At 41.4% G+C, this 27,750-nt stretch overlaps 1 protein-coding gene across 2 annotated transcripts in view; it reads left to right on the plus strand.

Moving 5' to 3' along the window:
- Positions 1–27,750, plus strand: part of NOSTRIN (nitric oxide synthase trafficking) — a 61,345-nt gene that overhangs the window by 32,440 nt on the left and 1,155 nt on the right. Inside the window, exons 6-15 of one of the 2 annotated variants that reach the window (XM_021702807.2) lie at positions 1,542–1,604; positions 4,308–4,406; positions 9,623–9,748; positions 15,665–15,763; positions 15,859–15,984; positions 19,669–19,777; positions 21,082–21,170; positions 23,963–24,088; positions 25,015–25,129; positions 26,222–26,311. In XM_021702807.2, the coding sequence (XP_021558482.1) occupies positions 1,542–1,604; positions 4,308–4,406; positions 9,623–9,748; positions 15,665–15,763; positions 15,859–15,984; positions 19,669–19,777; positions 21,082–21,170; positions 23,963–24,088; positions 25,015–25,129; positions 26,222–26,311 (1,042 nt within the window). The remainder of the gene's footprint in view (positions 1–1,541; positions 1,605–4,307; positions 4,407–9,622; positions 9,749–15,664; positions 15,764–15,858; positions 15,985–19,668; positions 19,778–21,081; positions 21,171–23,962; positions 24,089–25,014; positions 25,130–26,221; positions 26,312–27,750) is intronic. The other variant, XM_044913322.1, reaches the window with a different exon arrangement.

The raw sequence follows: 27,750 nt of genomic DNA on the forward strand, positions 1-27,750 counted from the left end.
CAACTCTGATAGGGGTGAGGTCATGGTTACAGTTGGTTCAAGGCCAGGTGCAGGTTAGAAGTTCAGAAGCAGTCATCGGTGGCCCTTGTGGAGGGAAGGGGCAGTGGCTAGGGGCAGTTTCAAGTGACCACAGCCAGATAAAGGAGGTCTTAAAGGTAGTAAGTTAGGAAGATGAGGGATCTATATAAACCATGATGGAAGAGAAATGATACAAAAACATTTTTATTCAAATTCATTAAACTGAGTCAGGAAATGGAATTGATGTTTGTGTGGACATATGTGTATTTTTACCAGAATGGATGTTCTACTGAGGGCTGGGGTAATGGGGGAAATTTATGCAGTAATTATTACTAAGCAATATAATCTTCCACCTGTGCAAACCAACTTAATCAAAACTGAACACCAGTCTATATTTCATTGGTTCCAAAATGGGTTTTATACGCCATAATAATATGATAATCACTAGCATTTCCTGAGTATTTACCATAAATTAGGCACAGTGACATGATCATTATCATAGTGCTTTGGATAATTAACAGCATGATCCCTCAAACTGCTGGTCCAGTTTTAAAGCCTTTATTTCAGCATTGCCCCTCCATCCTGCACCCCCCCCCACCCCGGCCCACTCTCTCACAGAAGATAAAAGATGAGGACTTTTTTAGGGTGCCTGGCTGGCTCAGTGGGTAGAGCATGCGACTCTTGACCTCACGGTCATGAGTTCAAGCCCCACATTGGGTGTGGAGCCTACTTAAAAAAAAAAAAAAGAGATGAAAATTATTTTTAAAGTGAACTTGTTCCACATTTCACATAGAGTCAAAAGTGACATAGTGCACAAAACTATTTTCATTGTATTTGTTACAATAAATCGTATATTCCAATTCAATCAGCTGGACAAAATAAAAGGGCAGCGTTGCTAGATCTCAATGTGGCCGAGTGATAGCTGATCTATGGTCAAGGAAAAAAAGTTTTGCCCTCACTTAAGTCTGATCTCCTTGGAGGGTTGTCTAGATGCATTTTTATCATTATTTTACTGTACCTTTGGCTGTTTAAAAGTAGGAGAAAAGTTAATTATGATAAAGAATTCAATCTCTTTGAAATTGTAACAGTATTCATTCACTTCAGGGGCAATGAGACACTTAGTAAAATTAGCACTGCCAGGACTCTCAGACTTTGTCATGGTGCTAAAGATTAGGCAGCAGGGAATGATGCTGAGGAAGTGCTGGCACCAAAAGGGACACCAAACTATGCAAGAGCCCCTCCACGCAGGTCACACACACTGATGTTCTTGTTACAAGTTCTTGTATAGTTACATAGTTTACACAAAAATAGTTATTTTACCAAATGTATTCAAGCTAACGTCTGTCAAGAGGTTTTGACATGGGGAAAAGATAGTTTGGCTACTTTTCTCAGCATATCTATGTCCACTGTAGCATTTTGAAATTCCTATGGATTGTGATAGTGACTGCCAGAATTCATAAGCCAGCACCATGACTCAACAGAAAGACAGAAAAAAAAAAATCGTCTCTTTTTTCTGTTCCTAGCTTGATAACGAAGTTGAAAAGGCAGCAAATCTTGTCATTGGCAACTGGAATCAACAAATCAAGGCAAGTATACATATGAATGTCATTTATGTAAACTCAGTTTTTCGGTCTGAGCCTTTTTGCTTTTGCACGAATGTGATCCTGTGTTTTAGTGTTAGTATATCTAAGCGCTAACTGAAGAGAAAAATGTTTCCTCCCTGAATTATTGTATAGATCTATCTTTCAACTAAACCACTAGAAGAGCAGGGCTCGGAATATGGTTATTATTTATAGCTAACAGCCATAGCATTTATTGTGTGGCAAATGCTCTGTATTTATATATTGAATCATTGCAACAACCCCCCACCCAAAAAAAAGCAAACCAATATGGTATGTCCCATTTGACAGATGGGTGGGGGAAACTGAGACACAGAGAGGTAAATAATTTGCCAGGGCTGGTTGTGTTGAACCAAGAGCTGTTATAAGTCATTGCTCTTACCCATTCCACTACACTGACTGCCTCTCTGTGTAATCTGTAGCTTAGGGCAAGTGACAAATACTGTCCGAGTTTTGGATTTATCATTTGTAGAAGGGCATTCGTGATCTCTGTCTCACTAGTGAGAGGAGTGCCGTGCGGCGTGAGGAGCCATGTGTAAAGGGGAAGACATATACTGAGTCCACAAATATGTGTGGTCCACTTCCTGTTCTCCACTCTGTACAAGGACATGGTTCCTATTTGTGAGTAATTTAAAATGTAGTTGGCCAGCTAACATATGTGCAGGAAACAGTAAATGAATTCCAAGGAGAGGAATTATGATCTGGTGTGAGAATTTAGAGCATATCATTATAGGTTCTTACGCAGAGAGAATAACAGATGGAACCCATATATATGTAGAGAAGATAATTCTAGAACAATCCAGCTTAGGGGGAATTCAAGTTGAAAGAACTACAAACCAGTGGAGAGGGAATCTGTGAAGAAAACCCAGTGATCCCCTTTGAGAGAACTTGTGCTCCAAAAGCTGAACTTCCTTTTCCTCTCCAGAGTATCAGTACCCAAAGAGAACTTTTCCCAGGAGACAGCGGCTAGTGGCAAATAACCAGAGAGATCCCTCAAAAATAGGCAGTCCCAACTCAGTCCTCATTGTTGCCTTTGAAGCTCCTGCTGAAATCAAGGACTCCATAAGACCAAAGGCATTAATAAGAAATGTTTGAGATAAATGAATTTCTATACCTGCAATAGTAGTTACTGGTAAAAGAATGCTCATGAGAATCACTTTTATCATAAATGTTTAAAAGTCTCATAATCAGTGTCCAGTCATTTGTTTTAGCTCTGTTCTTGGTTTTATGAGCTGTCTTAAACAGAATTTGTTTGTTTGTTTTTTTTAAGTTGGTTCCACATCCAGTGTGGAGCACAACGTGGGGCTTGAACTCACAACTCTGAGATCAAGACCTGAGCTGAGATCAAGAATCAGATGCTTAAACGACTGAGCCACCCAGACACCCCAAACAGAATTTGTTTTTTATAATCCATTCTCTAAATATTCAGCCTTCACAGGAAATTCAATATAACGGACCAAAAGAGAGAAACCGTGCTAGGCATGTATAATTGCTTTCAAGAACAAAAAAAGGATCTTTTATTCTTTCCCAGTTTCCACCAAGTAGTTTTTCTAAATAAAATGATTTTCTTTTTTTATGAAGAGTGACATAGAAATTAGAGAACATAAAATTCCTGAGCTCTAATAATTTTCTCTCCAGTTACAATTGAAGTTTTCAGCATGTCAGTAATGAAGTGCGGTGTATTTGGGAGACAGAAATGGAAGCCTTTTAAAGGACCCGAAGTTCTTCCCTCATGCTCTCATTTCTCCATGGGCTTGTGACTGACTAGAGGCAGAGAAAGAGGGTCAATGGGCTTCCTGTTCCTTGAATTCCCTTTTGCAGAAGCTTCATAGGTTGAGAGACATTCGGAAGGCTTTGCCTCTGATTCCTAAAGAGAGAGGGAACTGAACTTTTCCCTTCATTACCCGGTTTTGCAGTCCTTATGACACTGAGTGCAAAACTAAACAGTCTGTCAATCAATCCAGTTCCTGAACAGGCTGGATCCAACTCAAACCAAGTTCTGTTTTCTCATTTTATGGAATGGAACATCATCTGGAACATCATCTTCTGCCAAGTTGAAACCGTGTAGAATAGGAAATGATCACCTGGGTCATAACCCACTTTGAGGTTTGAGGCATCAACAGAGTAGGAGGATTTGAACGTACTTCTTCCTTCCCAACGCCCTGCTCCTCACCGCCAGTACAGGCCATTTCACAAGATGCCAGGCAAATGCCCACCTCCGAAGCCTTTGCATCAGGTGCAAAATTGCCTCTTTGCTGTAAGTTTTAAGAGAGCATCTTAAAATGACCTCAGTTGTGGCCCAGGTTGATTTAAAAGAATGATGCAGGCGGTCTTCCATGTCTGCTGTGATGATTTTGTGGTAAAACCATTCCCGTCATGTTGCTAGCTAGAACAATGTTTTGGAGGCTTGCGGGCCTTTGTGATTTGGAAAAATGTATAACCCTCTTGAATGTACTCAATATAATGAAAAAATATACAGTGGTTTCAGGGCAAAATGTTAGCCACTGTGATATTCTAGGCAGATTTTGTGGTGAGGGCAGAAATGAAGAACTAAAATTGCACAATCATTTAAGCTAGCACATGAACATAACTTGTTCCAGAACAGAAGAATTTTTCTCTTGATATCTGATTCTCATCCATTTTTGCTTTTTTGTATGTTTTTGACTCTAGGCCAAGAAGAAATTAATGATTAGTACCAAGAAGCATGAGGCACTTTCCCATCTTGTAGAAAGCTCCAGGCAAACTGTGACTAAGAAGGAGAAGCAGAAGGTAACCTGTCATGGCCGGCTACATGCATGTGGCTTGGAAAAGGATGGATTTCCTACTCTGAGCTATGAACACAAGAGAACTGGCTGACTCCCTGCTCTGTGTGAGGGTCTCTGCAGAGCTGTCATGTGGCAGAGCACAAGAGGGATTCTAAATCATTCCTGGTCCACATATATTTTTAAAAGGTATTATTGACAGATGAAACATTAGACCAGGGGTGTCCAAATTTTTCCATAGGGACCCTATTACATATCTCTCAGCACAAGTAAGTAAAAAATATATGTACATCTATAATGAATTATGTCATGTACTTTACCAATATTGTATACCATATGCAGCACTTTATATATTATACTAATATGCTATGAACATTATAAAACATAAAAAAGTGTTTGAGGGATGAGACAGAGATGAAATAATATTTTAAATGATTAGCTAACCATGATGCCTCCATGTGATCACTGAGTGACATTTCCAGGCAAAATTTACACTTGAGCAAGGTTCAGCCTTAACCGTAGTAAATGTGAATTCATATTTCTAATAGTCCTCTTGATCATCTTAAACTTTCTGGTTAGCTTCTTTTCAGATTTCACCAGATCATCCCAGTTTTCGCCTTTCCTGTGGGTGATGATGTACTCATAACCAGGAGCAGGAGAAGGCATCAGCTCTGATGGTTTCTTGTGGCTTTCTTGTGCTTACATTGGCAGTACTAATGTCAATCTACATCTCAGCAGAAATCTTTTTGAGACAAACAAAATTTGTTAATTTTGTGTGTGGAACCTAATTAAAGCTAGAAGAAATATCTGTAAATCCCCGTGCCCCAGACACATGCGAATGGCCACATGTCCCAGGACACTGAAAGTGAAGACATTTGTGAGGGCCATGTCAGCTTCTTAGGTTCTAAAATCCCCACTCTCCCTCCAGAGCACATAACGGTCCATGGGTGGGCACCAGTGTCGACTCATATGTTAAATAAGAGTAAGCTTGCTAAACGTGGCTAGGCAAAAAGGAACACAAATAATGTTGGAGATACGATAGATTATCTCACACATCTCGTGTGGTATGTGCTCCAAATTGGAAAACTCTGAAATAATCAGCATCTTCCCCGAAAGATGAAGTCCCCCTAAGGAAATGCAGGCCACACCCCACAACCCAAAACATTCTTTTTTTTTTTTTTAAGATTTTATTTATTTATTTGAGACAGAGAGAATGAGAGACAGAGAGCATGAGAGGGAGGAGGGTCAGAGGGAGAAGCAGACTCCCTGCCCTGCAGGGAGCCCGATGCGGGACTCGATCCCGGGACTCCAGGATCATGACCTGAGCCGAAGGCAGTCGCTTAACCAACTGAGCCACCCAGGCGCCCCCAAAACATTCTTAAAAGAAAAAGAAAATCGTCATTGCAAGTAAAGCTGTCATTTCATCTGAAGAAACTATGAGTCGAATAACTTAAATTCATTGTTAGCAAGATTTGACAACGTTCTTATTTCTCCACCTGTCAATTTTCCCAGTTTGAAATGATCATAACAAGTATTGAATGATGAAGCAGCAAAACCACAGTGTGCTACAATGCTGAGCCCCAGCGCCTGGCACAGGCTTTGGGAGCCCTCATTAGAAGCTATTCTTTATTGACGTCAAGCAATAACAAAGAGAAAAGCACCAGGCGGCTAAATGGTGGATTTCCTCATCCTTCCCTCATTAGCATCTTCCCTGGGAGGTCGAAGCCCATGGTCTTCTTCTGCCCTCCTCCGACTGATTCTGTAACCACAGAACATTGGCTGTCATTATATCAAAATCCCTATCATCTTCATTGCTTTACCTGGTAGCTTTCTTCTTCTTCTTCTTTTTTTTTTTTTAGTCCTAAGGCTAACCACCTAAGGCAGCATTCCTTTTTTGCATCTCACAGAGAAGTGCCCATCATCTCCAACCTGAACAGAGCGAGCTCTGCCCTGCTCAGCAGTTCTTTCTGTTTTCCCGCTCAGCAGTCCTTGTTCTCAGCAGAAGCTGATCTAATCTCCATTCTTCTCACACCTCCATCCTCACCACCCACTCTCAGCAGACTATCTTGGCTCCTTCCTCACAGTAAATAGAAGTCGGCTCAGCCACCTGCCTACCAAAATCATATGTGCAAAGAATGGGACAGGCTAATTCTTCATTGTGTGCTTGGAGTCCCCGCCCATCCTGCCTCTCAGAGATCCTTCTCTTGATTATTTCCCTTTCGCCTGTATCTTGGACATACCCCTCTCTAATATTTGCTTCTCATCAGTCAACATGTCCCTCCCCACCCCATCTTGTGAGAATAGGAAGAGTCAGGGAGACACCTCTCCATGGCCCTATTTCTGTTCGTCTCCAGATTTTATCATCTCTCCTTCTTTTACAGTAAGATTTATTGAAAGGGTTGTCTGTGCTCTGTCTCCATTTCCTCACCTCCTGTTCCCTCCTCGATCCACACCAATCAAGCTTTCCCCACCATTCTACGAAGAGTGTTCTTGCTTGGAAAACATGTCATCCTTCTTGCTAAAGCCAGTGTGCACTTTCCAGTTCTTATCTTCCCTAACTTCTTGGAAGCATTAAGCATTGTTGACATCCTCCTTCTAGAAAATTCTCTTCTTTTAACTTCAGTAACACCTTACTCTTTTGGTTTTTCTTCCTGGCAATTTTTTCTTAAACTCTTTTATGGACTTCTCCTTTTTGCCTGACCTTTATATATTGCTTTTCCTGATGATTTCTCTCCTGGGACTCATTCTGTTTTATGCAGCATTGTATTTCCAGTGTCCAACACATTATTCTCAAAATCAGGGACTCACTATATAACCAGTACTCAATAAATATACTCTCAAGGCTTCCACTACCATATCCAGGCTGATAATACCCCAGTTTATGTCTCCAGCCCAACCAGTCTCTGAACTGCCTCCTAGCACCTCAAACTCAACATCCAAGATTGGAACCTTCACTTCCCTCTACCAAAAATATTCTTTTATTCCTGTGTTTTCTAGATCTTTGAATATTACCATGTAACATATCCTCATGGTTCTACCTCCTAAACAAAATACTTCCTGAATTTTGCTACTTATGTCTCCACCCCCCACCCCCCACTCCACTCTATCACAGGCCGCCATCACCATTGCTTGCAGCTCTCTGGCAGACTGGTCTCCTGGCTTTCAATGTTGTCTTCTTCATCTCTTCCTCATCTACAAGCCCACCTGACTTTTCTGAAACTTGAATGTGAGCATATCATTCTCCTTTTAAAGGCCATCAGAGGCTTCCTGGTGACCTCAAATAAAGTCTGAACTCCTTTATGTGGCCCTAAAGACCCTCCCTGACTTGACCCTTGCCTAACTTTTCAGTATTATTGCTCTTCTCTCTCAAACTGTGTGCTCCAACCTCTCCAAAAATTTTGTCGGTATCATGTTATGCCATTTCACCTCACTAATTATTACTCCCATTTTAGCTTTATTCACACAGGGTCGTTTCTGTGAGTACCCATTGTATGCCCAGGCTTAGCTTACCTGTCATTTTAATTCCAAGTTTGGTTTAGGTGTCCCTCTTGGTGCCCCAGTGATACCTAATATTTGTATCATTCTGGGATCTATCACACAGAATAGTGATGGCCCCATGGGTCTCTGACTAGAGGGGGAGACTATCTAGTTTACTTTTCTAGTTCCAGAGCCTAGTACATGGCGCATTGTGGCACTCAATAGATGTTTGATGAATAAATGAATGATATGTTTGTTCCAAGAGAAAGAAACGAAAAAGCATTCAATATTTGACAAATTTTATAAAGTTTTCTGAGAATTTCCTTAAATAAGAATATAAAAGTCAACCGTTCTTCTTTTATATCTATTTGGGGTTATTTGTTGTAAATTTGCTAAACAGAAACTTCTAGTCAAAATAGCTCTGTAGCGTAGGCTGATGTGAGCAGTCATCTCAAAAGTGACTGCATTCTCGTTGCTGGGGGTGTGAGCATCTCAATAAGAATCTAAGGATGATGATTTAGCAAAGTATAGCCATGGCACACTTTCAGCTTTTTCACTATACTGTTATCAGGTTGAAATTCACGAGCTCATGTTTCCACAGATAAATGCGTTTCATTACACTTGATACACAAAACCAAATGTGCCCTGTGTAAGTCATACATCAGAGCCGAGGGACAATTGAATGGCTAGCATATCAATTGAAATAATAAAGTGAGTAGTGTTAATATTCACCATTTTGGATGAATGTTCTTCATTACTAAAACATTAGTCAAAATGTCCTTAAGCATAAAGAAGGTCATTTTTAAAAGCCTTTGTCTCTGTCCTTGAAACTCCTAAACTGCTTACATCAGAGGGATCTTTGGTCTTCCTTGAACTGTGCTTTGAGGACCATTTGCATCAGAATCACCCTGAGAGGTAGTGAAATTCAGATTTCCCAATCCCATTATAGAACTACTGGATCGGTATAGCTACCTGTGGGACCCTGAAAATCTGCAATTTTATAAGCACCCAGGTCCTTCCTAAACATATTCAAGTTTGAGAACAATTCATGTAATACAACTTCCTTTGTTCTCAAAGATGTGAAATTACTTGTCTGAGCATTTTGAGAATGAATTTCAGCTACCCTGGTGCAGAGAGTTTTGTTATCACTCTGATTTTCCAGAAGGCTTCACAATCAGAATGGCCACTTTTGGTGGCTGGCAAGAGGGGGCTCCTTGTGAAGGAACAGATCACTGGGAAGCAGGATGAGTGGGAGGCACCTGGCTAGCAGTCCACAACTTGTAGTCAACATTGGCCTGTGCCTTGAGCTTTTCACCAGTGAGCCAGTTCTAAACTTACGTGCCTGCACAATCTCCACCTGTCCTTGCCAAGAAATGCTGGGACACGGAGCATTAGTAGATTACAGTCTGGAGCTGGAGGTTCCTAATCTGCGCTTGCTTCCCCTCACCTGTCATTTGGACTCTTCCTTGATTGGATGAACATGGGCACATCATGTCACACTTAAGGACCTCAATTTCCTCATGTGAACAATTGAAGGAATGCGGACAGACCCTTAGGTTTCCTTTCAGCTCTGGTATGCCTTTTCTCTGATAAAGATCTTTGGTTTTGTCATCTAGAGCTACTGCGGCTGACTTCCGCTGGGAGATGGGAACTGTATGGTTGGGTTGTATGTATCCTTTACCTGGGATCACCAAAGGGCTTTGATAAATGTGTTAAGGAATATATGACACTGGTGTTTTCCTTTAGCTCCTCAGTAAACTGAAAAAATCAATGGAGAAGTTGGCAAAAGAAGATGAAAATTACTACCAAAAAAACCTGGCTGGCTGTGCTACCAGACTCAAGTGGGAAAACACACTGGAAAATTGCTACCAGGTGAGTCCTGGGCTCGCATTTTTCTCTTCTTCCAGGGAGCTTGGTGAGGCCTTGAAAAGGAAGGTCAGATCTATAATTACATGACCTGATGAGCTCTGTCCTTGGCAATGACCCTCACTCCTGTGATTTTAGACAAACCACATGACTTCCAATCATTTCCATTTCTCCATCGATCCAATAACCAGTGCATATTTACTGAGGAGCCGTGGCCAGATTCTAATTCTCAACGGCCACGATAGCATGCAGCTAACTTCAAAGAGTGCTGTCGAAGTGAAATGTAATTAAGGCTTGAGTATTTGGCACTCAGAAAGGAGTTTTAGGCCCGAGAGCTGATTTGTACAGTAATCGCTTATGGAGTTCCTTTGTCTGTGGGGCTTTGTGTTGGGCCCCGGAGCAATGATTAAAGAGGACCACCTCAACCTGGGAGGTGTAAGCTCCCCAGCAAAGAAGATGTATAAGGAAAGAATTGTGGCAAATCATCCGATAAAACTTAAAAAGTATGAACAAGCAGATCACAAAAGGGAAAATCAAAACCACCAATAAACATATGAAGAGACACTCAATCACCTGGCAAAGATTAAAAAGTGGCGATATCACGTTTTGCTAAACAAGAATTGCTGGGAAACAAGAATTCTTATACCTCCCTAGTGAGAATAACTCGATCGTATCTAGTAAAACTGAAATGCGCATGTATTTACAACCTGGCAGTTCCCCTCTTAGGCGTCTATCTGGTATACACCTGTATACCAAGGGTGATGTATAACAATGTTTATTGCAGAATTGTTTATAACTGCAGGATGAGAAAAAATTGTACATAATCCTCATACCTATCAATAGAGGAATTACTCTTAAAATGTACTCTAATTTAGAAAGTAGACTGATATCTAGCAATAAATATTAATTAAAACTATATTTAAACACAAATTAGGGCCACCTGAGTGGCTCAGTCTCTGCTCAGCAGGGAGCCTGCTTCTCCCTCTCCCTCTGCCCCTCCCCTCCACTCGTGCTTTCTCTCTGGCTCTCTCTCTCTCAAATAAATAAATAAAATCTTAAAAAAAAAAAAACAACACACACACACACAAATTAACCCCAAAAACATGATGTCGAAGAAAAGAAACCTGCTATTTATACACTTTATGTAAATTAAAGCATTAAAAAACTCACACCCCAAACTACAGTGAGTTTTTATGTGTGTTTGTAAACTCATACATATAGATTGAATCTATGTTGTAGGAGGGAAAAGGTGGGAATTCAACAGAGCTGCACAGCCACACGGCTTGTGGACAGCCTGGCAGAGGACAAAACAAACCGGGGCCCAAAAGTTACTCCAACTACTATCTATCTGAATAGCGTAGCCCTCTATTTTTTAAGTCAACATAAATCTGACCAACTTAAATAATGTTCAACTCTAGGTGCTAAGAACATGAATGTTTTGGTTTCTTTTTTCCCCACATTTTAAGTTAAAAAAAAATGCTTAAAGGAAGGTACAATTGCAGAAAGAGGCAATCAAGATGCAATTTGATAAGCACAGTAATGTGTGAATGATACAGGTGCTGCTTAGGGACAGGCTCGGTGCTGAGTACACTCGCTACGTTATATTTTGTGCTCATCACAACATCATGAAGAGGTCATCATTTTATTCCCAATTTCTAGTGAGAGAGTGGAGACGTGCAGGTACTTGCCCAAGACGGCAACGGGATTCAACCTAGCAGTCTATGCCACGGACTTGACCTCAGCTCTCTGCTTCTGCACTAACAGGAGCTGGACAAGCAGAAATCGAAGGGCCGCAGTTAATCTCTTGCTGTTCCCCTTTCGAGACAGGATAGATGCAGAGGTGGGGAAGAACGGGGAAATTAAAGGAGAGATGGAAACTAGGCCAAAGAGAGGAAGAAATGAGGAGAAACCTTTTTTTAATTTATGCCATCAAACGTAGGGTCTTGGTACCCTCCTTGCTTCTGCTGGTTTTAGATGAAGAGGACGAGAAAGGGCCAAGGATTTAATTTCCAACTTGGTCCATCTGCAACCTGGCTCTCCAACCTGGCCTTTGGTCTTGCCTCACCCCCTGGGACTCCTCAGTGAGGCTGTGGCTTTTCCACAGAGGCTGGCTTCCTGGGAAGCCCTGTTAGATTATGAGAGAGAAATTGCTGTTCCCATTCCATCTTCCAGACACCCTTCAAAGGCCATGAGAAAAATACTTAACCTCCATGTCTGCATCCTTCTCACTTCTCTACATCACAGCAATGGGGGATAAGTATGGTTCCTACCTCGTATGGCTGCCACTATGTCCAGGGTAGCCGACATCCAGCTGCCTTCAAAATGCCTTAGGTATCACTTTTACCAACTCCTTTCTCAGAGGCTCTTACTAGGTCTCTCTTTCCTTTTTCTCAGTTTTCTTTTTTCCTGTTAGGGTTCTCCTATACCTTTCCTCCGGACCCACTCCCCTCTCAGCAGCCCCAACTTTTATGTTAAAACATCATGGAAATAACCTTTTTTTGTTTATAAAGTCTCCCTGATGGTGACAAGATATACATTTATCTCTATTTGAAATGATGTCTTTGCAGACAAATAAAAGCACAGACTCTTAACTAAAGAGAACAAACTGGTGGTTGCCTGAAGGGAGGTGAGTGGGGGGCAGGGCATGGGTGAAATAGACAAAGGGGATTAAGAGGACACTGGTCATGATGTGCAGTGAGTAATATATAGAATCATTGAATCATAATATGGTATATTTGATACCTAGTATAACACTGTATGTTAATTATACTTGAAGTTTCTAAAAAAATCTCTTTCAAGTCAGCTTTAAAAATATTTAAAACCCTAAGTTTTTTTATTAGAATCCAAGTCACGGGCACCTGGGTGGCTCAGTTGGTTAAGCGACTGCCTTCGGCTCAGGTCATGATCCTGGAGTCCCTGGATCGAGTCCCGCATCGGGCTCCCTGCTCGGCAGGGAGTCTGCTTCTCCCTCTGACCCTCCCCCCTCTCATGTACTCGCTCTCTCTCATTCTGTCTCTCTCAAATAAATAAATAAAATCTTAAAAAAAAAAAAAATCCAAGTCACATGGGGAATCTACTCAAAATCCGAATCTCGGTAAGAAAAAGAAAGATGTCCTTTCACCCTTCTTGTGTCCTGGTTTATTGTTCCCACCGTGTCAGAGGCCACCAATATTGTGCCACCTCTCCCTTTCAGTTCTCACACATCCTCTTACCTCAGCTCCCTTAGAGCTACCTTCTGCCTCCCAAGTGCATGCCCGGCCCTGCAGACCCAGTCGAGACTGCTTCTGCCGAGTCATCCTTGCCTGGCCCTAACCAAGAACGATTCCTTTACTTCATATTCCCTTGGCTTGTATACACTGGGTCTGCACCACCAAGTCGCTGACTCACATCTTATACTGTGTGTTCTAGATCGTCTATTATATACAAACTCAGAAGTAGAATGTTATATTCATGAAGACACGTAACAGAAGTGGGCTGAACTGAATTAAAGGGGAATTTTGTCATAAGTGTGCAAGGTGGAAATGTGAGGAGGGTTGTTCAGTTTCCTTTTTCCCTCCATTCTCCCAGGACCATTCTTCTGTAGAAATGGGGTATAAGAATTCATTGAAATGTCCTATAATGTATCCTCTTACCCCTTCTTCCTCTCCAAATTGGATTTATAAATTCTTTCAGAGAACATTCATTGAGCTGCATTCAAGGCAGTTTGCTAGATACTAAGAAATGTCAAGTTTCAAGTGAGGTTATGAAGTAATAAAACCAATTCCACAAACCACATGTTAATTAGTCTTACTATTCATAATCATACCATGCTCAAGTCACCTTTCCTACCTTCCAAGAACAAACAATTCAGTTGGCAGAAATAATCTATAATATATTTTTAAAAACAATAGCCATGCTACTAAGAATTACCAAGAGCCAAATGTTTGGTTCCAACAGTAAGTACTCAAGGAATTATTTTAGAGAGGCATTTGCAATAAATGTCAAGAGTGTTAAAAATGTTCACCTTCTCAACAGTGTTCTTCATCCGAACCACAGAACACAGAAAATAATCTGATTGTTTTCACAGTACCCCCAAGGTGGGTAGTGACTGTACCTCTTTAGATGCAGGCGGGGAGAGGGTGACTTATAGGGCCTACAACGGCTGCCTCAGGACAGAAGGGCTTGGCTCTCTCCCGGAGCCCGTGGTGAAAAACATAATTTTCCTTTTATAAATCCATCTTGAGGAAATAGCTGAAAAACAAAGCAATTTCTGTTCAAAATACATAAAAAGCAAAAGGAAGGAAACAATTCAAATGGCTAACCTTAAGGGGATGAGTAAATGAATCAAATGCACTGTATGCAATCCCACACAGTGGACTGTATTAAATGGTGTTTCTGGAGACGAACATGAGAAACCACTCTTGTATAACGTTAAGTGAAAAAAACAGGATACAAATTTGAATAATTTGCTAGGTAACTAGAAAAATAAAATCGTACATACACGCATACCTAGGACTGAAATACATTAGAATGCTAATGGGTTAGCTCTGGGTGGAAGGATCATAAATAATTTTGAAATTAGATTTTTTTGTGGCCCTTTATAGTCCCAGGACAATGTCTCCAAGCAGCTAGCATGCTTGTTAAAATTCCAATTCCTGAGCACCTCCCTAAATGGGATGAATCAGAACCTCTGAATGATTTTAGGAAGGTGTCTAGGTGATTGCTAAGCATGCTAAAATTTGAGAGTTCTTGCTCTAGAAAGAACATATTTCTTTGATCAGTTTTATTTAAGCAATTTAGATGAAAATGAAGTCCTTCCAAACTCCTTGAGTGGTACAGACCAGAAGACCAGGACAACGGGACTGAAAACAATGAAGAGTGTGATTTACCATGGTGCCTGGGCCCCAACCAGGCTCCAGATCTGCTGTTCCTGCTTAACTCTGACCACACTCTCATATATGTGCTATCGTAAAGACACAGGAGGACAGTTTTAGGTCCTCCAGAGTATTTTGCTTCTCTACTGTCTATTTTATACAAAAAGAACAAGATAATAGAAAGCAATAATTCACTAAATGAGATCTGGATTTCCCCTTTGCACAGTGGAATTTATCTCTCCCTCTTTTCATGAGCAAACATAGATCATTTTAATGATTTCCCTGAAATGTAATTAAAAGCTCTTAACCATTACCATCTCCACCAAGAGATATTGGTGATTCTAGTCTCAGATTGATGCTGGTGGCTCAGCTCGTGTCAAAATAAGGAAACAGCTGCTTACTAGGATACAATGTGTTCCTAAAACCTGGCCTAAAATTTCATAATTTCAAAGCTGATCGGACTTTGGGGTTCTGCTCTTGTCAAATAGTCTGAATGCATTTCCAAGATATGGATATGGGTTTTACTGGGCTTCACACTCCTTCTCTAGAATTCACAGACGCTGGGACACCTGGGTGGCTCAGTCAGTTAAGCATCTGCCTTTGGTTCAGATCATGATCCCAGGGTCCTGGGATTGAGTCCCACATGGGGCTCCCTGCTCAGTGGGGAGCCTGCTGCTCCCCCTGCTTGTGCTCTCTCTCTTTCTCTCTCTGACAAACAAATAAAATCTTTAAAAAAGAGAAAAAAAGGAACTCACAGATGCTTTTCAAATGATCTCTTTCTTTGTGAATGTCAGGTAACCAATAACATCAGCCTATATGCCTTTTGGGCCAAAACAGTCTGGGAAATTTATGTGAGTTAAGCCAATCCTAAATGAGGATAAACAGGACATTCACCAGACCACAGTCCTGTCCTGGGCATCTGCCCCACTGCAGCCTGGAAATGAGATCATCAGAAGGCACTAACCTGACCGTTCCTGCAGGCTTTCTTGGGGTGCGTTAGAGCCTGGCTGGGTGCCTTTAGTTTTGCACAACAACTGGCTCATCTTCTGTCATTTTCCATCCTTTTCAGAGCATCCTGGAACTGGAGAAGGAAAGAATTAAACTTTTATACAATAACTTGAACCAATACACCCAACATATTTCTGTTTTTGGCCAAACTCTGACCACAGTGAGTAGTAAAGATTTCTCTCTTTCTGATGCGTGTGGTAAGAACTGGCAGGAAACATTCTTCAGCAACCCTGTTCTGCTTTCTTGGCATTGCAGTGCCACACGCAGATTCACTGTGCTATCAGCAAGATAGATGTGGAAAAAGATACCCAGGCTGTCATGGAAGAAACTGCAGTTTCATCCACAGAAAATAAATCCGAGTTCCTATTAACCGATTACTTTGTAAGTATGGAATGGAAGGAAGTCCCATTGATGGGGAACCCCATTCACAGGCTAAGGGACGCATTTGGAAAAACATTGAGAGCAATCATAAAGGAAATATCTTGTTTTGTGAATGAAAATATTGATTTTTTTCATAGTCTGTATAAATAAAAGGATGTGGTTTACAAACTGGGCAATAGAAATAAGTCTTTGGTGTCCTCTGGAAGGGAAGAAAGTCAAATGGGATTCTAGACTGAATCTTTATGCTCAGTCTTCTAGAGTAATCCTAGGCAGACGTGTTTCAGGACCTGTAAATAATCACTGTATATCATATCGGTTGTCTATTGCTGCATAACAATTACCCCCAAACTTAGCAGATTAAAACAAGCATTTATCATCTCACAGTTTCTGTGGGCCAGGAATCCAGGTGTGGCTTCCCTGGGTGCCTCTGAGTCCCTCACAAGGCTGCCATCAATGTGTCAGCCAGGAGTGCAGACATGCCAAGGCTCTCCTGGGAGATGACCTGCTTCTGAACTTACCCACGTGGCAGATAGCAGGCCTCTGGTCCCCCCCACCCACCCAGTCTGGTGGCTGCAGATACCAGCTCCTTGCCATGCAGGCTCTCTCCACCTATGGGAAGTTCACGATAGGCCAGCCTGCTTCCCCTAGAAGCTAGTGATCCGAAAGAGACAAGAGCTAGTGTCCATCTTGGACACTAGTAGTGTCCAAGTAGTCTTTATAAGCTAATCTCAGAAGTGACATCTCTTCGTATTCTATTTGTCAGAACCAAGTCTGTAAGTGCAGCCCAATAGTTCAAGCGCACGTCAGTAAGTGTACGTGGAAGGGATCGAACAAAGGCAGGACTCCTCGAAGGTGGGAATCATGGTCAACATTCTTCATGGTCCTTGCCTTTGAAAACCTCACACCATACTACAGAAGCTTATTTTGACGGCATTTGGGTGATTCTACTATTATATGAAACTTGCTAAACACTGATCAGTGTGCCTGGTCACAGCCTAGGCATCTTACTTCTTTGTTATCTGGGGGGACATTCTTTGTCTTCTTGGGTCACACCTCAAAGATTTTGTTCTCTGCTCCCCTCTTGTTAGTCTTAATTGTAGTGTTCTAGGAACTGATCATTAATTACTGCAATCTGCAGGAAGAATTCCTCTGCTGTATTTCGTCCAGACTTTCAAGGTCCAGATTGAGAAGGTTCGTTTCCCCCTGTATGGGGAACTAGCCTACTGGTCATGGCCTCCTATAGGCTTCAAAGTGTAGCTGAAGTCAACATCCCAGGAGTCCTGCTCAGGGAACAAGAGATGAAGGAGGAGGAAAGGCAATTAGATTAGACACAACAGTGGCTCCTGAGCAGCCTTCCCCTCCCCCACCCTCCAAACAGCCGTAAGTGGCCACCTATTTCTTGAATTAAATCTTTTTTTCCTACCCTGGCAAAAGTGAAGCGAATTAGCGATAGCAGTGTCTGTTTGAAGCAGAAACAAATGTAGCGATGGAAGTGGAAAGTGAGATTTGATTATAAGCGGAAAGCTCTCGTCTTTTTTTTTTTTTCTCTTCCAAATGGCGTAGGCAACCCCTGAGATGGGAAAATGTACAATAAAATATATTTGTTACTTTCTTATAAAAAGCGCCTATTGACTAGCCTGTCAGTAAAATAGGGGTCATTTTCCTTGAAAATATGATTAGCCTTCTAGTGAGATGTGTGACTGTTCATGTGTAATTGACATGCCCATGGGAAGTTTTGGTTTCTATGGAACAGTCAGGGCACCAGAGCTAATGACTACATGTCTGTTGTCTAAGAGAATGGACTGTATCTCCAAGTGGGTAAATGGGATTTCCTTAATATCCTCAAAGCAAAACACGCCCAGAATCTGTCCTTATAGATATTGGCAATAAGCATAGACTGGAAATGTACAGGGACTAGGGTAAGACAAGAGAACAATCCAAGTGCAGGTATTGAGGGGCTGGTGATCGCTGTGAAAATATTTGTAAGGTTACCGTGAAGGCCATGCTCAGAAGGTTGCATCTGCAATTTCATCTGCCACCTTCAATATTGATCTTTCTAAAATCTTTGGGAGAGAAGGACGAATTTAAGAAAGTTAAAGGACAGCAGTACTTTCTATCCTTGAGTTGTGCCAGCAGGGATCCACTTCTGGAAATACATTTGTAAACAATAGGCATCCCCAAACAACCCAAATGAAGTCTTGGCCTGGCACCCAGCTGAGCCAGAGCTGGGGTATGATGTGCATTTCTCCAGTGAGGAGCGCCAGAGGGGTGGAGTTAGGCAGCCTTGCAGTTCAGCGCAGGCTGGTTTGGGGGCTGCTGGGCATGTGCAGGAGCAGATGGGGAGGAACCTGGGATTCAGAGGTCCTGGGTTTCAAACTGTTTCTTTTGGGTCTTCATTTATTTCTCTGAGTGTCAGAGGGAAAATGGGGAAAATAAAACCAATCTCATAGAGTTGTTGTAAGAATCACATGTAATAAAGATATCAACTTTTATAATATACAATTCACAATATGTAAGTCAAATATGCTTATCTATACCTTATTGTTCCTATCGAGGCTATTCACTCTGCTCTAAATCCTCACGCTTCATGACAATCTATCTAAAGCTAATCTCTCCACTAACTTTCAGGATTCTTGTTTTTCTCCTTCTGTATCAGCAAAGTCCTGACTCCTCTACTTCTGTCTTCAGATGTTAGTGTCCCGTCTTTCCCCACGGGTTACTGTCCGTCTGCTACACTCCTGTTCAGCCGCCTCCCCACCTGACCCTGACATCTTCATTTTTTTCATTCGACCCTTGAAATAATGGATGTGAAAGCTCAGATATTGTTAACAGTTCTCACATTTTCTATGGCAAAATCCCCTACTTCAACTCGAAAATCTGGCCTAACCTGCCAAGACAACTTTTCCTTCCACGGTGTTTGCTCAAGCAACTGGTGTGTGTGTTTTTCCTGACACCTCTCCTGCAGCCTCCCTCTGTCCTTTCCTTGTGCCATTTCTCCTGCCCTGGATACCCTTTGCCCTCCTTCCCCTTGACCAAAAAATTCTGGTTAAGTCTTCTAGCCTCCTTGAAACTTTCATGTCCTGGCACTCACTGAATCACGTGTTCCTGTCTGCACCACTCATGAATGAATGTGGCCTTGAATTGCTAGGTCTCTTAATGTATGCTTCAAGGCCTGACTAAATTATAGACCCATCCTGGGAAGAGCTCGTGTGTTCCCAGTAGCCAGCCAATACAGAACAGAGCACAACATACATTTGTTCTACTCCTGAGGCAGTCCTGGCTCCCGGCAAACACACCACGCTACCTTTGGAGCTTTAAAGGACTCTAACTTGAATCAAGATTAATAGGTAAAGTATCCAACGAATAGATTTACTTATCAAGAAACTATGAAATAATTATAGTAAGGCTCTTTCTCCAACAATAATGTGTTCTATTAAAGAAAGTGCTCAGCTGTGTACGTACAAGTTGTGGACAAGATGTTTTCTTATTAAACAGGTCTAGAACAGATAGAACAATCTGTATAAAACCAAAGGTTATCCTGACTTTATTTTATTTTTTTTTTACTTTTTTCTTCTGTCAAGTTAATATTAAATACAGTTGTCAGTGAAATTCTCAGTGCAACTAGGAGTAGCAAACCTTACTTTTTCTCCTTAAATTGTCAAACATCATTTTTTGTCCCTAAAGGAAGAAGATCTTAACAATGCAATGAATAAAGAGCGACAAGAGTCTTCATTAAAGTCAAAACTGTTGAGACTGCAAAAAGATATTGAAAAAGTCTCAAGAGACCAGGAAGGTGTGTAATTATATCTGTGAATGGTCCAATAAGGGAAAGTGTTCTTCCTACTCAGAGGTTTCATTCAGAGGTAGGGTGATTCCACTTCTGCTAATTGGGGCAAGGATCACCTCATTTAAAGAATCATGTGTCAAAGCTAATATGTGTGAATAAAGAAAAATGGGAAAGAAGAAAGGAGAGTGCAAACAGATTGAAAATGACATTTTGGTCTATTTGAGAGAGCTAGACAAGCACTATGTCTCCATTTCCAGAAATAATAGCATTTTGCCGTGTTTCTGAAATTGTCTGGAATGAGGGACAACTCGTTTGGTTTAAAACATGGTAAACTGGGCGCCTGGGTGGCTCAGTTGGTTAAGCGACTGCCTTCGGCTCAGGTCATGATCCTGGAGTTCCAGGATCGAGTCCCGCATCGGGCTCCCTGCTCGGCGGGGAGTCTGCTTCTCCCTCTGACCCTCCTCCGTCTTGTGCTCTCTGTCTCTCATTCTCTCTCTCTCTCAAATAAATAAATAAAATCTTAAAAAAAAAAAAAAACATGGTAAACCTCCTTGTGCACACAGCTTTTGGGTTCCTTGTTTCTTTCTTTTTAAACTATCCTTCTAGATGAGTTAGGGATGTCAGAATGTGAAGTAGCTCTAAAGCGATACGGATAATAAAAACAGCTTGTGATTCTGATCTGTGGAGCTTATTTGATGTGGACCAGAACAACATATTGAAATGTAATCCCTGCTAGGAAATCCAAGAGAGTCAAATGTTTAGAAACTTAACTACCGGGGCGCCTGGGTGGCTCAGTTGGTTAAGCGACTGCCTTCGGCTCAGGTCATGATCCTGGAGTCCCGGGATCGAGTCCCGCATCGGGCTCCCTGCTCGGCAGGGAGTCTGCTGCTCCCTCTGACCCTCCTCCCTCTCGTGCTCTCTGTCTCTCATTCTCTCTCTCAAATAAATAAATGAAATCTTTAAAAAAAAAAAAAAAAAGAAACTTAACTACCGTAGGGAGGGAGAGCCTAGCACTGGGATAGTTTTGGGAACCGACCACAGACTGGGTCCACAAGGAGGATTCAAAAGCTCATCTTGCAAAATAACAATCAAGATTTTTTAAACACCAGAATTTCTCAACTTTCATTAAATGAAGGTACAGGCCACCCATTCAGTAAAAGTAAGTAGCAACTACAAAGAGAAAGAGCCTCGGGCCCTGGGAAATCCTCCTGGTGTGACTTCTGGGCTCAGGCTCCCCCTGCACGTGCCCCGTCTCAGTCCCTCCAAGACAGGATGGGCAGTGGTGACTGAAAGGGTGATTTCATTGTCAGGCCTGGAACGCATGCTAAAGTCCTACTCCAGGGACCCTGCCTTCCCGGACGCAGAGAGTCAAAAAATCACAGCAGCCTTGATGGACGAGGTAAATATTGGCAGCATCCACTTTCCTAGATTTAATGATGAAAGAGCTATTTTTAGAATGCTTGTTTTCTGGGCCCATTTGACCTCTGCTTGCCTTTCTTTTCTCATGACATAGAACAATCTAGTCAGAGAGCCTCCTTGACCAGCAGTTTGAGGGATCTGGAAAAATTCAGCTACTTAGACATGTTTCCTTTAGTGTTCTTCCAGGAAACCACTTGTGCCTAAAATAGAATTCCCCAAAATAGAATAATTCCATCAGGGTCTGGAAACCATGTGTACTTTAACCCGGTTAAGAAAGGTGATTAAAAACACAGGGTCTGCATTCAGAAAGGCCTGTATTTGGATCTCGCTCTGCCCTTTCCAGGGACTTGGGACTTTACTTTTCTCAGTACCTACCTCAAAGGGTTATTGTGAGGATAAAGTATTAGCTAGAAAGTGCCAGCCCTGTGCACAGAGGAGAGCCCAAATCCTGGTAACTATGAAGAGTCCATTTTCCATTTGTCCGTCAGCTAACGTCAGGGGCTTCTGAAAATAACAGGAAAAAGGAAAACTGTGGCCGCACAGAAGGAAGAGGGTAGTCTGGGGTGTGTAGCAAAAACTTCTGAGAACGAGGGAAAAACGTTTAGAGGCTGAGGTGGTCTTTGAGGGGAGGGGAGGCGCTGTCAGGAGAGGGCAGGAACATCTCTGGGCCTTTTTGCTGAGAGCCTGGCCCACAGCAGCATCCCCCACCTGCCCGGGCTTTTGTGGGGAGCGATGGACAATGTGGCCGCTTCAGAGGCACCCACAGTGAAAAGGGAGGCCAGCAGAGGCCTGTGAATTTTACGTAGGAATAAAAACAATCAGATACTAGGAACTACATGTGCTAGATACAGGTTTTCTGCTGTGATGGGAGAGAGAGAGGAAGTTGACTGGAATTCATCTGAGAAGAATTCAGGAAGAGATACACAATCTTTAGCAATGTTTTGAAGGATACGGACAGCTGGGCCAGCTCTCGGTACCTTGTAGGTAGCCTAACTCTCTTGTGAACGCAGGTACCTAATACCTCTGTCCAAATAGGCAATGTCAATAGTTCTCTGGGGAAAGGAGACTGATATAGCCAAGTACAGTTTAATCTGTTTTTTAGCTGAGGCTTCCTTTAGAGGGGGGAGCTGTTGTAAAAACAAGCCTAACACTCTTAGTGAAAAGAAAAGGCCCGAATTCTGTTCACTTGGGGGCAGAGGTCTAACACACTTGCAGGGACGCATGACTGTGGTTCCTGTGAAGTTAGAAAGCAGTCTGTAGGACATCTTCTGTGACAGTGCAAAATGTTTGGTCTATTAAATCTATGCAAATAATATTTACCAAAATAAAGTCATGTGGAGAATTTTGTGATGGTGTTAAGTTGTAAGTTTATTTCTTCAGTTGTTCTTGCATAGAATTTTTCATTGTCATTACCAGCGTAGAACATGTACTGGGATCATCTGGGTACATGCTGGCCTGATTCACCCAGCAGAGGGTGCAAGGTCGGAGAGGGTGTGCCCCCTGAATTCACGGTGTTTATGATGGAGCCAATATGAACCTTCAAGTAGTGGATGCCAAATACCCATCTAACTTGGTTATACCCCTGCATCTGGTGGATGGAAACTGGCGATGTTGGTAGACTTGTGTTCCCCAGGGAAAGTTTCTTGCAGGAAGAAACTCTGTTTCATTTAAATTCTTCCCCATTCATTGTCTCTTGGTCCTTTAAGTGCCATATTTGAAGCAAGAATGTTGGTAAGGCATGTCTATGAGAAATTTTTGCAGAAACTGAATATATTTAGACACTGTTTTCAGATATGGGAAGGAGCACCACACAGAGGAAGAAGGAGGCTTGCCCTATGATGTTCTCAGATGCAGACTAGGTCTAATGGTAGAAGGTATGCAGTGGGTTTTGATTTCATCTTAGGTAAGCCTGCCCCACAATGCAGTGGATCATTCCCCATTGATCAGAGGTGTTCAGTCCATGGTTGTGGCCCCCTGGCAGAGATGTAGGGTTAGGAATCCCCATGCTGGAGGTGTGGAAAAGGGAGAAATAATGGTGAAGAAGAGATGGGATAAGCGGGCCCCTTCCATTGCTTAGATTCCAGGCACCCTGACTGAACACAGCTTGTCAAAGAAGCTCTTATTAAGTTTCTAGTTCAAGGTCAAATGGGGAACAGGAGGTCAAATGGAGAACTAGGAGTGTATCTTTAGCTTCATTTATTTTTATACCCAAATACTCCTGAATATTGTTTCCAGTTTCCAGAAGTGTTACTGCAAACTTTTTGGGTAATATAAGACCTCACTTCTTTAAGAAAAACAATAACACCAGCAGCAGCAACAACAAAACCCACTTCACACCATTTTAGTTTGATTCTATTTGATATGAGTTCAGTTGTGTTCACAATGCTGAGCCATTCAACTGCCTTTCTTCAAAGCCCTCTGAAAGTCTACCTTCTGTAATCAACACTTTATTATCCCCTTTCTCACTCCTCAACAGAAAAGTGAGTAAAACTATCTGTTGCCACAAAATATTGATCTATCTAGGTTTCCAGTTTATCCTGTTTATAAGAGTCCGGAATAAGGCGCACTCAACAACCAGGGTTTTCCTTTAAGGTGCTTAAAGTGTCCACTTTTTGCTCTCTTTAACATTTTCTGTGCCTGTCTGCATGAGTTGAATGTGTACCTTTCTAGACCTCTTTGTCATCTTGGAAGTTATCCTGAGATCCCTTTACCCACCCAGCTGTGCCTCATTTTCTAGAAATTTACTCACATGGCCAAATGATGTATCCACAGACCAATTTGAAACTAGACCTTTTGCAAGCAAACTCCTACAAACTGTCATCGGTGTTAGCAGAACTTGAGCAAAGACCTCAACCCAGCCATCCCTGTAGTAACTCCATCTTCAAGTGGAAAGAAAAGGTAAAAATTTACGAGACGAGTTGTAATTTCTTGACGGGGCTTGCTGTATGGAGTGGCTTCAAGTAGTACCAGGGCAAAAAGGCTATTATGAATTATATATGCCCTATATCTCAAATCCCAATGTGGAATTTTAAGATAAATTTATTTTTATTCCTTTTGAGTGCAGTAACAAGAGCTAATTGCAAATGAATACATTCTTTGTAGACTAAATACAAGGAGCTAATAATATTTTGGGTTCCTTCTTCCACCTCATATCTTAACTTTATTCTTTGGACATGCTTTTAGAGTAAAATTTCATACAGACCTAAATCATAAGATTTTGTGATATGCAATAGTCCTATCCATTTAACAAAGTACATAATGTGGGCAAAGCGTCAGGACAGTTTGAAAAATTCACACCCATGTATTTTCCCGGCAATACACTAGTTGAATTGATGATGAGCACGTGAATGTACAGGAGTCGCTCCTCCTTGAAGCTGTTTTCCATTTCCTGCCAGAAGGGGGAGCTGTAACCACCTTGTGATAAAGGGATTCTTTTCTTTTCATGAGACTCAGGACTCTAAACCGATCTCAATCACTTAGAGTCATGACAATTTCACTTGCATTAAAGTTGAATTTGAGGAAGCTCAGCTCTGAATGTTATTATTTGACCTGGAGCTGCAGGTCAGAATTACAAACATAGGCTGTACAGTGTGGTAATTTTCTAATTCTGAAAATATTACGGCTTCAGAAACAATTAAGATTTATAGTAGAGTTTAGAAAAGTATTGAGTAACTTATTTATATGCTCCCCCCAAAATAAAAAAAAATTCCTGAGGAAAACAGGAATGTGGAAGAGTTACTTTTCAAAATTACCTTTGATGACAGTGTTGTTAAAATGACTTTTTCTTCTTCTTCTTCTTTTTTTTTTTTGTACTATTTAAACAGCAACAGACACATAGTTATGTAAAAATATCTCGGCCTTTTCTGATGAAGAGATTAGAGAATGTTGTGAGCAGGACATCTTCTGGTGGGCAGAGAATCCCAAGTTCCTCATCTACAGGTAATCCCATGCCCACAATAATTTGGGGCCGGATTCTGTTGGTAAAGCACATTGTGACATTTGCATTTTATTTTCAGAGTCACATGGGCATATATCAGCTCAAAGAAATTTGCATTTCGGTTAGCACTGATTAATTTGTTAGCATTTGTGTGCTTTCTGTGCAGATGTAATCCAAAATGTGGAAAGGAATCAAAAAGCAGAGGGTTGGGGGAAAAAAATGTAAGCTATGAGAAGGTCCCTTAGATGACTAGCATCCATATTATTTAGACAGTCTGCAATTTGCTGCCCATACATTCACCCCTGAACCATTGTGAGAAGCTCTGTTTCCACACCGTTCTCCAAACTTCCATGGAAATCCTGTCCTTTCTGTGAGAAATACGGTGATCCCAAGACCTACCTATTCCCTTTATTCAGCTGCCTGACCTTAGCTATTTGCCCAAGCACACCCCCCACTTTTCACCTTTCAACACTCACACACACACTCACATACACATTCACACACGTCATTGTCCCTTGTTTAACTATAGTTTCCATAACCTTGATTCTTGAGTTTCTTGATGAGAAGTTGGCAGGAAGAGTTTCCCAGGAAAACCCGAGCCATAATCGTCTACATGGTGTAGTAAAGACTCACCGTCACAATGTTTAAAAAACAGTTCCATCAGAACCTCGGGGTGATGGAAGCAAGCACGTGCTCCAAGGCCCCTATCTCTACCTGAATGGCAAAACTGGTGTGTGTTTTCCAAAACATGCATCAACTACCATACGTATTAGCTAACTGATGTTGATAAAGAAGTTCACGTGGGAAACAATTTTAAATTATCTTTATTATTTTTTTCTCCAGACTTATTATGTTCCACATTATCATACAGTTTTTTATTATATCATATACCTAGTCCATACACATAGTAGTGTATCATAAATAGGTACTATACCAAGGAATGAATATTGTGTGAAATTACAAACTTTCCTTTTGAGAAGATGTCAGTATATTTAGGCTCTGTACCACACCATGAAATAACTCAAGAGCTTCCCATCATATTCATCTTGCCTACTGACACAGCATTAGTAATTATAACTGGATCCAACTTTCAGCCTCCGGTGTGGCCCAGCTCGGCAGTGGTCTTTGCAAGGCTTTATATTCTTTTCAAGCCAGACAAGATGATGAATTAAATTTGGAAAAAGGTAAGAATCATTTTCAAATAGTTTGATCGCCTTACCATGTTGAGATCTTTCACTTGAGTAACACTCCTGTCTTTGTTACAACAGCCTTACAAGTTACTACAACATCAAATCATCTCAGGTTTATAATCACCCTTTTTGAGACATAAAGATAAGGCACGCCAAAAATAAAAGTCACATAATAAAAATAACTAACATTTATTCAGTGTTTACTAAGTGCTAGACATTGCTGCAAGTACATTGTCCCATTTAAAGTTCATAAAAGCCCTTTGAGGTAGGTATTATTGTTTATTCCCATTTTATTGTTGAGAGACTGAGGCATAGAAAGGTTAAGTACTTTGGCTGAAGTTACAAGAAGTGATAGACAGGCTCTGAACTCAGAAACCCAGAGTCATGCTTCTTATCACAGTGCTAACTGGGATAGAGTGTCGGTAATGGAAAGTTATTGGAAAGGTAGCCCCACCTTTTTCTTTTTCAGAAAACTAAACACACAGGAATGTGAAATGATTTCCTCTCATGGCTTAGGGTAAGCGTGAGTTCTAGAAGTCGGATCAGAGAACTCCCAGCTTAACGTTTCTCCCACTTACCTCTCAGAAAAGTGGTTTATGGCCAGTCTAGGAAATGACCCCCTTCTCTGTGTCACAGATTTTTGTTGAACATGGAAAGGCATGCTGTCATGAGTTACCCTCATCATTAAATAAGAAAAAGTCACTAGCCTCAACTTTCTTTGTGTGTCCAATTAGCAACCATATTTGGATGTTAAAGCTAAGGCAGAGATCTGGAAATGAAAAGGTGAGTGAAAAAGAGTTGTGTTGTAGGAGAGAGCTAAGCCTACAGGAAGTCACGATGGATTTTGCAGCCATACAACAGGGACACCACGTACTTGCTATTGGTTAACGGATGCTTCCTTTTCGGTTCACCAGCCAGATTTCTTCCAGCAACTACTTTTCCTTCTAGCTCAGAAATAAATAAAAATAAGAAAAAAGGAAATAGAAAGTAGACCCTCTCTTCCATTCATCTTAAATCAATGTTGCCTTTATTTAAAAGTAGGAAGTGTTCTGGAAGTCACTTTGTTCCTCATCATGTCATCCTAGGTTTACCCTACAGCAGTAAATGAGTAAATGAAATGCTGTATTCCCACTTCCCATGTGAATAAAAAACACATTCCCCAGATGCCACCTAGACCCCAGGGCCTGGCTTTGAGTTACATAGGTACACAATAAATTGATTCTCTTCTTTGTCTTCAGTTCTGTTGGCAGCAAAGTCTACTTATACTTTATATTGAAAGCAGGTTCTTTAAGTAAACGGAGCCATTGGAGGCTTGGGGAAGCTGGCAACAAGACTTTAAATTATTTGTTTGAATTCCTGTTAGTAGACTGTGTCGATATGCTGACCGGAGATCTGCTGACCTGAGAGAACTCATTGGAGGTAGAACTTAGGCT

This window comes from Neomonachus schauinslandi, chromosome 3 (genome assembly GCF_002201575.2).
Source record: "Neomonachus schauinslandi chromosome 3, ASM220157v2, whole genome shotgun sequence".
NCBI classification, from domain to species: domain Eukaryota; kingdom Metazoa; phylum Chordata; class Mammalia; order Carnivora; family Phocidae; genus Neomonachus; species Neomonachus schauinslandi.